Raw genomic sequence first — 15,027 nt, forward strand, 5'->3', positions numbered from 1 at the left:
TTTTGCTCTGGTTTATCAGTTTGTGCCACACAGACTAAAACAGAGGCAGAAAAATTCTTGTTTAATGAATTTTATAATCCAGTTATTTTTTATGAAAATATACTTAATTGGACTTTTACATGATTTGATAAAAGTACTATTTAATGACACCAGTTAATAGTAATTGTTACAGGTGTTTTATTGTTGAGAGGTATATAAGACAACTTTGTAATTTTTTTTTATTATTATCCTGTAAGAAAAATGAGCCCCTGGAGAGGAGTTCAAGTCTTCCTTTGGATTTCTGTGGTGTTGGTCCTGTTTCTGTTCACGGAGTCTGCCAACGATACATGGAATAACAGCAGCTTCAGAGGTAAGTCCGTCCGGTCGGAGCTACAGAGGTCTATGGCGGTGTGTTTAGGTGACAAGCCTTGACAAGAAATGCCAACATGATGAAAGCAGTGGGAGGTGGAAGGGTAGGAATAAAAAATAAATAAAGATACCCCATTATATGACTTTTCAAAGTACTGTATTTTACAGTACTGCAATGATGCAATGTAAACTGACACGTATGCATTTAAGAACGAGCATCTGTCGTGATAATTCAAAACACGTCGTGTGCTTAAAATGTCAGCTATTGACAAATTATTGTCAGATGTAAATCGATGAAGCCACGGCTTTGAGTGTAATGTGCTGCTATTTTTTTTTTAACTTGCCTCTCGGCATGGTGATGTATGCATAAGCACAGTTCTGTACATGTAGCAAAGGACGACTGTATCTGTAATGAGTTCAGGACTTACAGTGTTCACTCCGGAGTGTCAGTGATGATGCAGAGAATTCCTCACAGCAGCTCAGAAGGAAACTGACTTATCTATTCGAAGATATACTCTGGGATTGGCTATAGCGGACCCCCGTGACCCTGTGTTAGGATTCAGCGGGTTGGATAATGACTGACTGATTGACTGACTGACACCTGTATTTGAATAGGTCTATATGTGCGTGTGTGGTCTACAATAAAAAAGAATACATAACACTTATCGGCAAATTACACAAAAGTCCACTAGATGTCAGTATTACTCAAATTTAGCACTAGCTTATCCAACAATCAGTAAACAGTATCAACAAACTTATAGTAATGTACACTGATGTAACAACATAAACTATTGAGCGTTTTGAGTAGTGAGAAAAGCGCTATATAAATGCAAAGAATTATTATTATTGAAAGAATATTGGTTAATGTAAATAACACAAAGGCACATTCCCAACATACTGTTATAAACGCTAAACAGTACACTTTAAACAACTTTGCATCTTAACGTATAACAAACATACAATACAAGTAAAACGCAAATGAACATTCCTCTGGTCATTAACGCACACTTCTTATTAATTCAGGACACGACTGACTTAGTTATAGCAAAGAAATATTTCTCTAAGCGGGAATGACTACTGTAGTGCACGTGCATCTCTTTTGCTTTTTTTGAAAATCACATAATATGTGCTCTATGATTACCACTACGGCCCCGTTACACTATCTTTAAGATTACGGTTGTAGGAGGGTTATCTGAGTCAAAACGCGTTTTGTGACTGACGTTGTGGGCATTGTCTGATCTCTGTCATAGGTATTGCAAGCAGCAGCTAGACCCTTTCTCCCTTGAAACGTGTGCCATGTCTCTTAATCATTGCTGTCTCTCTAACAGTACACGAATGTAGAGAAGTTCAGACGACGCCCTGAAAGCTCAGGTGTTTCATTTCATCGTTAGTAAGAAATGCACTAACACAAGGTCTGAAAACCTCCGTTGCCGATCTACGCTTATCTGTCATTCAGTATGACCAGCACACTTTCCATTATACAATAATAACTATTAATTGTGAATTGTCTTTCTTTCAGTACTAGGGGGCTCCGCCCCCTGCTCGCTTCGCTCGCCAACCCCTGGTGTTGGGAATGACAAAGAGCGTGATGTATGAATGAGATATAGAATAGTGTGACGGTGTAGATGATGCAAATAGAAAGCAAACAATAAAGTGTGTGGCACAGTGTTACGGTTTATTTGAAAATTTCTTTGTACACGCCGTTTAAGTGTAAAAGGTAATTCCAGGTCAGAACTTGTAAGGTCATTTAAGATGGTTATTGTTGTGATCAGAGTCAAGTTTGTCAGAGCTTAGAAAGAGTTGTGTCTCTCCAGGAAGTAATGGAATGACTTGGGTATTAATGTTTTCCATATTAATATTTTTTGGACATAATATAGTGCGTTGTGTTAAAAGGGGCATTTGGTCTAATGAGATTGCTGTTCCAAATGTCTCTGTAACTAAGTTGTCGCAGATAAAGGCTTGAGGAATTGTAATAATATGTGCCTGAAGTCCAGCTGTATTGGTGAGTGTACCATCTCTCAGTTGTAATAAGCAATTGTTATGATCTGGTTCTGGACATCGTATCTTTTTTACTAACTGTATCTTTTGAAAGCAATGCCAATTGTCTGCGTATTTTAAGGTGCACTGAACAATAGCTGAGTGCATGGCATCTGGAAGAATAGCTAATCACTGTCTAAAATCTCCTCCTCATAAAAGTACCTTTCCTTCAAATCGAATATTATTATTCATAAACGTTTGTAGAAGTTTATGAATGGTGTTGAGTAAGTGACTTCATGCCATTGAACATTCATCAATAAACAACATTTTTTCAAGACGGATGTCACGTGCAGTGCCACCGTTAATGTTCATAGTGGATACCGATTTGTAGGATCTAATGTAGTTGATAAAGATTTCACTTTCAGGTACATCGTCAGTTATAAGCTTCTGTAGATATTCAGTATATGAATGTAAAGAAGGCAGTCTAATTTGACCCTTTTGACAACAACGTGTAAATGTATAACTTGTATTTCCAGTTGTTTCTTCAGGGAAGTGAACTGAATGACAATGATTGCAAATGACATTCATTAATCCGAATGAATTTTCCTGGTGTATGTTTTTCTTGTGCCGTTTGAGAGGCGCGTTGTTGCATGTGTAGTATTTGGGACGTGTTGTTTTGGAGCTGTAATCGATTTGCCTGTGCTGTGTGAGAAGCCCGTTGTAGCCTTCGCTGCCATTAACGTATGTCTGAGACGGGAGGTGTTTCGTTTTGAATCCGTGCCTGTTGCGATGCAGCACTTTGATTGATAGTTTGCGTCATGTGGATCTAGGATGTAGATTTGTGCATATTTGCGTTGTTGATTTGTTTCAGGGTGCACTGTTCCAATGCGATGCAGTATTTGTGCACATATGCGAAAGTAGTATGGGCCATTGCCTTTTGGTGGCCTGATATTTACTCCGGTATATGCAAAAGCAAATGAACCATTGTAGGATCTAATGCAGTTCATAAAGTTTTTACTTTTAGGTACATCGTTAGTTAGAAGCTTTAGTTGAGCTTTGCGTTTTTGGAGTCGAGACATTTTTTCTTTTAGAAATATGGATAAGTAATAAGGAGTATTGCACTCACTGTTAATATGGAGCCTTTTCTGCGGTTGAACGGTTAATAGTGCCTTATTGTAATGAGATCCACCTATGCTGCATAGCCGTCTATTTTGTTGTTTCTTTCGTTTTCGTGTGTTTGTTCCTGTTATCCTTTCCTTTTCGTTTTGTACCCATGACCGTGTATTCATGACTTGTTTCTTTCTCAGCATGCGAAATATGGATAAGTAATAAGAAGGATCGCAGTCACTGTTAATATGTTTCTTTTTCTGTAGTTGAACGGTTAATAGTGCTTTATTGTAAGGAGATCCACCAATGCTGACACCTATGCTGTCTAGTGTGAAGGTGTTGATGTTCACTTTAGAATATGTGGCTTTGGGTGTCACTTCTTATGGATGTGTGTGTGTGTGGGGGGGGGGGGGGGGGTTGAGGATTGTTGTTGCGCGAGTGTCTTCTTTCTTTTTGTGTTCCTGTGTCTTGTTGAATCCCCCTCTTTGTGTGTGTCCCGTCCCTTGCTTGAAGGGTCTGTGGGGTGGTTTTGTGTTCTTTTTTTTGTGTTCCATGGGCTTGTTGAATCCCCTTCTTGGTGTGTGTCCCGTCCGGTGCCTGTAGGGGGGGGGGGGTGCCTTGCTGTTGTGCGCAAGCCTCTTTTTTTTTTTTTTTTTTGGGTCTAGTTTCGTGTGCAATGTGTTTCGTGCTTTGCTTGCGTTTGAATACTTTTTTATGTGCCGTTTCCTTTTTTCGGTGCTCTTTGCGCCTCATTTCTCAATTTTTCCTGTGCTCACTCCTTTTTTCTGTGGTCTTGTCCGCCTCTCGCGGCCCCTCATCCGCCTCTCTCGCCCTCTTCTATCCGCCTTTCTCGGCTCCTCAGCCGACCCTCGCGGACTCTTTTTGCGCCTGCGCAGTACGTCTTTTTGCAGCTACGGCCCATTGCCGGATGTGCCTGCGTCCATCATCCGGTTTAGCATTCTCGGTTAGTAATATGGATGTCAGGTAGGTCCGAATACGTAATGCCCACCTTCCAGGGATATCGAGTTTCAAACGTCAGTGTCTTGCTCCACAATGTAATTTTTCTGCTCCAATGTATATTTACGCTTTAACGAATTCAAACAACCTAAATATCCTGTTAGCATTAACTGATCATATGGACATGGGAATACAAAAGCAGCAATTCATTTCCATATTTCATTTAATTACGTTCTTGTCTTAATTCTTTGGATGTGTTCGCCTATTCTTATAGCATCGTGAGATTTACTTGCTATGATTTTTACCAGATGGTCAGACATTGCTTAAATCATGTATAGCCTACTGTTGACCGCTGATTAACTTTGCTATAAGATCCAATGAAATATGTTTAAACTGCCAAGTTGCCCCTGGGCTACACAGACGGGTGTCTTTCCTGAGTTAAATTTCTTGTTTTCAGCTGTTTAACTTGCAGAGTCTGGTGGCTTTTTTTCCATCTTTGATCCTCTGTGGCTTTGTTAATGTTGGTTCTGATTTACTATCAAAATACAATTCCTGGTCAAAATATGTATTGCATAGAGCAAGAAAGACAAAGAATCATCAGCTGCACAAATTAATGGAGTATCTCCTCATAAAATCAATAAATTGAAAGACACTGTATCCATGATTAAGTCTTGGTGGACAGGCAACTCATGAGCCAACATGATATAAATTCAGAATCTCTTTTTGCTCAGCAGGACTTGTGGCTCTTTGGGACTTGTCAGTGGCCTGCGTACTTTAATAATTTATATTCACTCCAGTCCTGTTTTAAGTAGCTTTAATTTAAGATAAAGGGTAAATGGTAAAGATGTCATCAATGATTAACATTTCTTGGTTGACTACAATGAGTAACTGGAATGAAGACACCCGACATATTGAGGAATTTTAAATACTGAAATGAGAAAGAAGCCATAGCAGCAGATTCTGGCACGACACATAGAATGAATGAATTGGCCTAATCTTAAATAGTGGTGGAACAGCAGTGTAGCACGGTGATGAACTGGAACAAGTGGTTAACCTGAAATGATAGTTCAATATTGTTGAAAAGATTAATTATTCTGATAAGGAAGTTTAAATGTCCTGTACTGAGATTGTGTTCTTGATGTTTTTATCCTATAAAACTGAATTTAGCTTCACAAAGCTTACAGTACATGCCTCCACAGTTTTATATTACACATGAGTTTTAATAATGATAATACATTTTATTTATATAGCGCCTTTCCCATGCTCAAGGCACTTACAGAATATAAGAAAGAACGGCAGGGTATACAGTTTATAGCATTGTACTAAACCAGATAAATAAATAAAGATTACGACAGTGAATTCAGAGAAAAAGAAACAGACAACATAATTGATGGTCTCGCACACACACACACACACAGGTTACATGAGCATCTTGACATAAAGGTAAACTGAGAGAAAGGTAATAAAGTCAAGTAGAGCTAAAAGCCTTCCTGAACAGATGAGTTTTGAGTTGTTTTTTAAAAGAATTCATGGAGTCAGCTGACCTGATTAATTTTGGTAGGTCATTCCAGAGTCTGGGCGCTATACAGCTGAAGGCCCTGTCATCCATGGAGTGTAGATTAGTGAGGGGCACAACAAGATTGCCAGAATCAGAGGACCTTAGTGGGCGGGCAGGCACATAGTGATGGAGAAGGTCACTGATGTAGTTTGGTGCGAGGTTATTTAAGGCTTTGTAGGTTATTAGTAGGATCTTATATTCAATTCTGTAGGACACAGGGTGCCAGTGAAGACGGAACAGGATGGGTGTGATGTGCTCGCTGCTGCTGGTTCGAGTAAGGACTCTTGCAGCTGAGTTTTGAATCAGCTGGAGCTGTGATATAAGATTAGAAGGGGCACCTGCCAGTAGGGAATTACAATAATCAATGCAAGATGTGATAAAAACATGGACAAGTTTCTCAGCATTAGAGAAGGAGAGGAAGGAGCGAACACGGGATATGTTACAGAGGTGAAAGTAAGAAAGTTTCTTAATGTGATTTATGTGGGCGGAATAAGAAAGGGAGGAATCAAAAATGACACCAAGATTCTTTACAGTACAGGCAGGTCTGATGAGATCACCACCAAGATGGACTGAGAAGGAGCTCATTTTATTAAGTTGCATTTTAGTTCCTATTTGCAGGAGTTCAGTTTTATTGCAATTTCATTTTAAAGAGTTCTGCTCCATCCAGGTTTTAATTTCACTAAGGCAGGTTTGTGAGCCGAGAAAGCTCTGATGAAGTTCCACTTTTAACATTGAAGTAGAGTTGAGTATCATCTGCATAAAAATGATAACCCAGTCCATAGCTATCAATAATATGGCCAAGGAGAAGCATATAAATACAGAAAAGTAGAGGACTGAGGACAGAGCCCTGAGGAACTCCTTGTGTGACTGGCGCTGAGCTGGATCTGCTGTGGCCAAGACTAACAAACTCTTGCCTATCAGTCAGATAGGACTTGAACCACTGGAGAGCAGTGCCAGAAATACCCAGCATGTTCTCCATTCTGGACAGTAGAATGTCATGTCTGACCTGAGTGTCAAATGCTGCACTGAGGTCTAACAGAATTAATATGCTGGTTTGTCCAGAGTCTGCTGCCATAAGCAAATCATTGGTTACCCGTAGCAGAGCAGTTTCACAGCTGTGCTGCGCCCTGAAACCCGACTGAAAGGGTTCCATCAAGTTATTAGAGGTTAAGTAATTGGTGAGTTGGAAAGCTACAACACGCTCAAGAGCTTTGACAGGAAAGGTAAGTGGGAAATAGGCCGGAAATTGTTAAGATTGTCAGCATCAAGACCAGACTTTTTTAACATTGGGGTTACAGAAGCAATTTTAAAAGTGAGCGGCACAGAGCCAGTGTCAAGGGATGTATTGATTATTGTCGTAACAGTTGGGATTATAGCATGAAGGCAGGATTTAAGTAGTGTGTTGGGGATGGGGTCCAGTACACAAGTAGTCGACATTTTAGTGAGCAGTTTGTAGTCTTTACAGGAAAAGTCTCACAACAGAACAATAAATAGTACATGACCTTCTTTTGGATTACAACCCAGTGGTTCAGAACTAGCAATTTAGGAGACAAATGCAGGAGATATTTTCCTCTCATGAAACTTTACAAGTGATATAAAACAGGCTATTGACTGCTTTCTTTTAATGGAAATGGTAAAAACTCAATGACATACTCCCTGACAGCTACTGAAATCGTCCAAATATACAATTACCTACTGAAGCCATCTATATCATCTATTCTGTTATCTATTGTTATTTTTAATATATAATTGATTTGGATAGCAATACAAGTAACAACTAGGTCAAGTTTGCAAATGATACCAAGCTATGTGGATTGGCAGATAATCTAGAATGTGACTTGGACAGCACATAGGAAGCAAATATTAGGTTTGAATACACAATGGGCGGTCAAAAAATCAAAAGCATAACCTTATGGGAGAGGGCTTAGGAGCTGAAGTATACTTGATACTATCAAACTACCAGACAGTGTTCAGAAGCCATTAAGAAGGCTAAGAGAATGTTTAGTTATATAGCACCCTGATGTGTGGAGTACAAGTCAAAGGAGGTTATGCTGAAGCTTTATAGCACACTGGTGCTATAAATACTGTAGTATTGTATAAGTACTGTAGTATTGTGTTCAGTTTTAGTCTCCAGGCTACAAAAAGGACATAGCAGCACTGAAAAAAGACTAGAGAACAGCACCTGTGAATTTAAGATTCTGGAGCACTGAGGCAGCACCTCTGTGCCACTATGTGACTTGTTATATTTTACTTTCACATACTAATGAATGTCTCTTCATCCTGATACTTTCTGAAATATGCAATTTGATTCTGAGGGTATAGCGAGCCAGACTTTACTCCACCAATAGGTGTAAGAAATTAACAGTGTATAGAATGTCAGTCCATCATAATACACCTATACACACACCCAACCAGAGAGTCAATTTAGACTCGGTAATCAGACAAAATGCAAATCTTTGGGATGCAAAAGAAAACAAAATGAATTGAAGAAAATCCCTGTACACACTGGGAGAATGTGTAAACTGTGTCCGGGATTATAACCCAGTTTTTAGGAGTTGTCCATATGCAGGGCTAAACACTCTGCTGCTATACAACTCTATATACTATATTGTTCAATAATCAATTCTATCTACCTACTACTCATATTATGCACAGATGCAGCTATCCAATTGAAAATTGAGCCATTTATTATTATTTTACTACCCTTTTGAAATAAATAATATACAACAGAATTTGCTTAATAAAACTTCATTTCATGGAGCAGATTTTACTTAATAAATTTTGATTCCTGGTGCAATGGAAATAATAAGCAAGGTACAATAAAACACCAGGTTAAAAGATTATAATGCCAGTTTAATTTAAAGCAATTATATCTAAATATAAATAAAATGCACCTCCTACAAAGGTAACAGTGCCAGCAACAAAAGCAGCTTCAAATAAATGAGAGGAGCCAAGCATAATGAGAACTCCCACAAGTCGAGGTGGCTCTAGGTTAAGACTGAGTAGGCACTGGCCTAGGGGCACCCTGACTTGGTTCGAGAACACTAAACCAAACATCTGCCCCCATCTCTGGTTCTGTTCAACTGTAAACTGTAAAACAGAAATCATAGATATGCAAATGCACTCTGATTTTTGACAGGGAAGATCCCCTTGCTCTTTGATTTCATTTACAAATTTGATCAAATTACGATCTCAAAGTGGGGATGGGGAAGCACCATTACCTTGAGGCACCATGTTGCCTTGTAAATTAAACACAAAAGATGTCCTGTTTGAAATCAAACCAGGGTGCAGTGCTGCTTATCTAGTAACATCTTAGTAGAGCTAACTACACCCATTTGGACAGCATGCATTATACTGTAATTTAAAAAAGGTCTTTCATGATTTTACTGCACTATGTGAAATAGTAATCAAATGATTCTTTCAAACACAATGACAAAATGAGTTTAAAATTTTACATAATTACCTTAAAGTATATGAAAAAACAATGTACTGTGTCTTAACACCTATATATTGTTTACCCTGTCTGTATACTCTGTCTGAATTGCAATCTGATTAATAGGTGGTTACCTACCAGGTAATGCCTGTGGTTGGTCGGCCAGTCTACAAACATCTAGCAAATCCTTTCAGTTGTGAGAAGCAGATCATAGATATGTGAAACATTACCTGGTAGGTAACCACCTAATAATCAGATTGAGATTCAAACCGAAAAGAATGTAATACTCTGATCTTCACCCTGCCAAATAAGTGAACCAGCCGCTGTGGTGCATTGTCAGAAGCTTTGAATCAAATGCTGACGTCTGTGTTTCAATCCCCATAAAGGGATGCAAAAGAGCGTACACCTGACAAGCCTCAATAAGGGAGAAACATGTGTTGTGTATTCTTTGTATTATTTGATACTTTATGAAACACACACACACACACACACACACACACACACGCACACACACACACACACGCACACATGAACACACACATATATATATTTTATTTATATATATATATATCCATCCATCCATCCATTATCCAACCCGCTGAATCCGAACACAAGGTCACGGGGGATATATATATATATATATATATATATATATATATATATATATATATATATATATAGTGATAACAGATCACAAAAACAACTATAAAGAGTTGGGGATTGGCCCCGTATATTGCTGTGGTCACTAGCAAAAATGGTCAAAATGTAGAAAAATCAAACAGTTGACAAAATACAGAGGATTGAGGGTTGCTTTTATACTCGCTAAGTCCAAGAAAGCTTGCACTTGCCCCTTAGAAATCGGATGGGACCATCTAACAATGGCATCAATTTTAGAACACTGTGGCCGAACCATCCCACCACCCACCAGATAGCCCAAATACTTCGCCTCGTGCAAACCAAAGAAACATTTTTTAGGGTTGATCCGAAGCCCGACTTGAACTAGCGTATGGAGAACGGCCAGAACCTGCTGTACATGATCCTTCCACGTGCTGGAATAGATGATAACATCATCTAAATAGGCGGCACTATATGAATTATGGGGACGTAACCGTGTATCCACCAGATGTTGAAAAGTTGCAGGAGCCCCGTGCAAATCCAAAAGGAAGGACCTTGTACTGCCAGTGTCCACTAGGGGTACTAAAGATGGTTTTTTTCTTTGGCGGAGGACGTTAAGAGAATTTGTCAGTACCCTTTCGTCACATCAAGAGTAGTTAGAAACTGAGCACTGCCCAATCTCTCGAGGAGGTCATCCACCCGAGGCATCGGGTATGCATCAAATTTAGAAACCTGATTGAGATGACGGAAATCATTACAAAACCTCCACGATCCATCAGGTCTGGGGACCAAAATGATTGGACTAGACCATGGACTAAAACTTTCTTCAGTAATGTCCAGGTCCAGCATTCGTCTGATCTCCAGCTCAACTTCAGTTTTCTTTGCCTCAGGAAGTCTATAAAGGCGTTCTCCGACAATCACTCCCGGGTCGGTAATAATGTCATGTTCAATCAGCGAAGTGTGACCAGGTTGTTTGCTTACTACTTCCGGCATAGACAGGATAGCTGATTCCAGCTCCTCTCTCTGTCTCCAGGACAAATTAGAACCAAAATTAAGGGGTTGATGTTCAACAAGCGAGGCTGTCCGGAGGTAGGCTGAGCCTCTCTATCCTTCCACGGTTTCAGCAAGTTAATGTGATAAACCTGCTCGCTCGATCGACGATTAGGTTGTTTAACTAAATAGTCAACAAGCCCTTTTCGTTCCTTGATTTCATAAGGCCCTTGCCAATGAGCCAACAATTTAGAATGGGAAGTAGGGATGAACACCATAACACAGTCACCTGGGAGAAACTCCCGGAGGGTGGTGTTGTGATTATAATATCACGCCTGCGCTGCTTGAGCTTTTTCATTATGATCTTTTAGAACAGGTCGAATTTTCTTCAATCTATCGCGTAATTGCGCGATATATTCCAAAATATTAGAGGATGGGAGGACCTCCTCCTCCCAACCTTCATTTAGCATATCCAAAAAACCACGGAGCTGTCTGCCATAAAGGAGCTCAAAAGGAGAAAAACCCGTGGAGGTTTGAGGGACTTCTCGATAGGCAAATAGGACGAGGGGCAGTAACTGATCCCAGTTTCTCCCATCCTCACTAACTACCTTGCGCAACATCTGTTTAAGCGTCTGATTAAAACGTTCAACCAACCCATCGGTTTGTGGGTGATAGACCAACGTTTTAAGATGTTTAATATGCAGTAACTTAGCCACCTCCCTGAATGTCTCTGAAGTGAAGGGAGCTCCTTGGTCAGTTAAGACCTCTTTGGGAATCCCCACACGAGCGAAAATCCCTACGAGTTCCTGTGCGATTAATTTAGAAGTGGCTGAGAGCAAGGGAACAGCTTCAGGAAAACGTGTGGCATAATCAACTAAGACCAAAATATATTTGTGTCCTCTCAACGAGGGCTCAAGGGGACCCACGAGGTCAATACCGACTCATTTGAAAGGGATATCAATCAGGGGTAAAGGAATAAGAGGAGCACAGTCCCGTCTAGGAATCTGACGAATCTGACACTCTGGACAGGAAGCACAGAAATGTCGGACCTCCTCGTGTATCCCAGGCCAATAAAATCTGAACTTAATTCGTTCTAATGTCTTTTTGGTCCCCAAATGGGCTCCGAGTAGATGGGAATGTGCTAATTCACACACTTGACGACAAAAAGTGCGTGGTATTAATAACAAAGTCCTAATTTCCCCATTGTGTTCTGCCACACAGTACAATAAATCATTTTGCATGACAAAGTAGGGCATTCGTGGTATGGAATCGCCAGACATATGCCCGTTAACTGAAACTACAGCATTTCTAGCAAACTTAAGGGAATCAGCATTCCACTGTTCTCTTTTAAACAATGAAGGAGTAAATTTAAATTGAGAAGCTAATTCAGTAATGGGATCTGACCTAACCTCAAGTGGCAGAGCGTCAGGCACCTCAGGTCCTACGGGAGACGGGTTGTCCCTCACAGTGCCTGAAGGACCTTCATCCCCGTTAGCTACACTATCTGTAATAAGAGAATTTAAACACGGCGTCGAGACTGTCGGATAACTGTTGTCACCATCCATGACCAAGCCCTCTTTAATACAGGAGTAAGAGTAGGTTTACCGACGTTATTGTTAGACCATTCGCGCCCTAAGATCACCGGAAAAGGTGGATCTGTCATTACAGCCACTAAAGTGGACTTCATAACATTTCCCACCGTGATCATACAATAGGCGGTTCCATAATATCGTGTATCTCCGTGTATACATCTAAGACTGATCTGAGTATTTACCCATTGTCGCGGTAAAACATAACGGCGAGCAACAATGGAAATGTTACTCCCGGAATCAAACATCGCTGTAACTTTATACCCGTTAAGGAGAATTACTCCTGTATAAGGAAAAGACAAATGGTTGATCACAGCACAATATCTCTCTCCTTTGCCTAGTGTACAATCCATCGGCTCCGGGTTAGGACAAGCAGTAAACACATGACCCACCCCCTCACATTTGAAACAGTGGGGAAGGTAAGCCTGTTTGTCTTTCTTCCAAATGGAAACATCGGGGTTAGGGCGGGTGGGCTCAGAATAAGGTACACAAACCTGTTGGGTTGTTCGCGAGAACCGTTCTGACACTTCTGTTTTACAGACCGCCCAGTGACGTTCTACCACCTCTACGAGGTTATCCATGGAGGTTACCTCCTGTTTTCGGACTTGCTGGGCGACATTTTCGGGGAGAGCATTAATAAATGTTTCGACAGTAAGTAGTTCTGCCATACGCTGGGCACTGTTAACTTCTGGCCGTAGCCATCTGCCCACTTTACCCCATACTTCGTACACTTGTGTACGTATTGCTCTTTCGGGGTCAAATTTCCACTCTCGCCACTCTCTCGCCTGCTGTGCCGCTGAGACGCCGTAGCATTTGAAAACCTCATTTTTTAGAACATCGTAATCAGCGGCCTTCTCCTCAGTCAGGTCATAATAGGCCCTCTGCGCTTCCCCCTTCAGATAGGGTGCCAGAATGTATGCCCATTCCGTCTTCGGCCATGCATTGCGTTTAGCGGTATGCTCAAAAACTAGAAAATATGTTTCCACATCATCCCCTTCCATTAAATGGGTAAGTAAAGGAGGTACCGACCACAATGTTTCCGCTCTTACTGCTGCTGCTGCCTGAGCTTCCGATTCCGCCAATCTGGTCCTGGTGTCTCCAAGTTCCAGCTTCAGTTGTTGAATTTCGGTTACTAGGGTGTTCAGAACCGCATTGATTTCTTGTCCCTCTGACATCCTGGAACAATGTTCGAATCCTTTTCGACTATGCCAATTGTGATAAGAAATCACAAAAACAACTGTAAAGAGTTGGGAATTGGCCCCGTATATTGCTGTGGTCGCTAGCAAAAATAGTCAAAATGTAGAAAAATCAAACAGTTGACAAAATACAGAGGATTGAGGGTTGTTTTTATATATGTGTGGGTGTGTATGTGAGTGTTGATATATATATATATATATATTTTTTTTTGGTTTTTTTTCCCATGAAAGGAAGGTTAGTTTTGTTGGACTCTGAATAAAGACAAGTTTCTGATGCCTAACAGACCACAGTCATTTCCCTGCAAATGACAAGCGAGTCATTGTTGTCTCACTGTTCCTGTTCACTGAAAGAAAGGCTTTTACAGTTGGTATGGAGAGGAGGTTGTCCATTTAGTTATGAGTCATGCATTTGCAGTGTTTGCTGCTGTGTTTGGCGTGTGTTTAACATACTTATTACCTTGAAATGTCTGAACTCTAAAAATTTTCTCTAAATGTCTACATTTTAGATCCTTGCTTTGTACCTCAGAAGAAGCTGAATGTGACAGTAGGCTCTAACTTGACCCTGTCCTGCTCTCCCCCTTCAACATGGTCAAACTGTACCTGGAAATATCCCAGTCAGCTCTTGATCCTGAAGCAAATTGAACATGTTCTGCAGATCACAGTTTCTGAGAAGAGTCAAGGCGAATACAAGTGCCACTGCATGAAAAACGAAGTGGAATGTGACATAGAGGTCTACATTTTGGATTTTGAATCCCCTCCAACAAAGAAGCTGGTTGGAAGCAACAGCACTTTTGCAAAAATAATTTCTGGTGTTACTTTTATTTTAATTGTATTAGTCCTTGGTGTTCACATATTCAATACAATAAGGTGCTACACACATGTAACAGAACCAGCACCACAAGTAAGAGCAGCAGCGCCACAAGTAAGAGTAGCAGCACCACAAGTAAGAGTAGCATTGCCACAAGAGATCCTATATTTTGAAATGTGAATGCACACATTTTTTTTGTTCACAGTCTTCTATAGTGCCTTGTTTAAAAAAAAATATGCATTTTTCAATGTAAATATGTTAGCTCTTGTTTTTTGCTATTTCTATAACAAGCGAAAGTCTTGTGTTTTTATTTTCTTTAAAATAATAAACAAAAAGATTTTACCTTTTTAATGAATCACATAAGCAAGAAATTAATAATATGTTACACAAAGCATTTTAACAGCATTTCTTAATGTAACTTTTTTTTGCATTACAATACATTTACATCT

The 15,027-nt window shown here is 40.1% G+C and overlaps 1 protein-coding gene across 1 annotated transcript; it reads left to right on the forward strand.

Moving 5' to 3' along the window:
- The first annotated feature begins 240 nt into the window (after positions 1 to 240).
- Positions 241 to 14,758, forward strand: LOC127527991 (semaphorin-4F-like). Its single transcript, XM_051928526.1, has 2 exons — positions 241 to 349; positions 14,277 to 14,758. Exons 1-2 carry the CDS (start codon positions 241 to 243, stop codon positions 14,756 to 14,758), a joined length of 591 nt encoding a protein of 196 aa, XP_051784486.1.
- Positions 14,759 to 15,027: the final 269 nt, after the last annotated feature.

The sequence above is a fragment of the Erpetoichthys calabaricus genome, chromosome 5 (genome assembly GCF_900747795.2).
Source record: "Erpetoichthys calabaricus chromosome 5, fErpCal1.3, whole genome shotgun sequence".
Taxonomy (NCBI): Eukaryota; Metazoa; Chordata; class Cladistia; order Polypteriformes; family Polypteridae; genus Erpetoichthys; species Erpetoichthys calabaricus.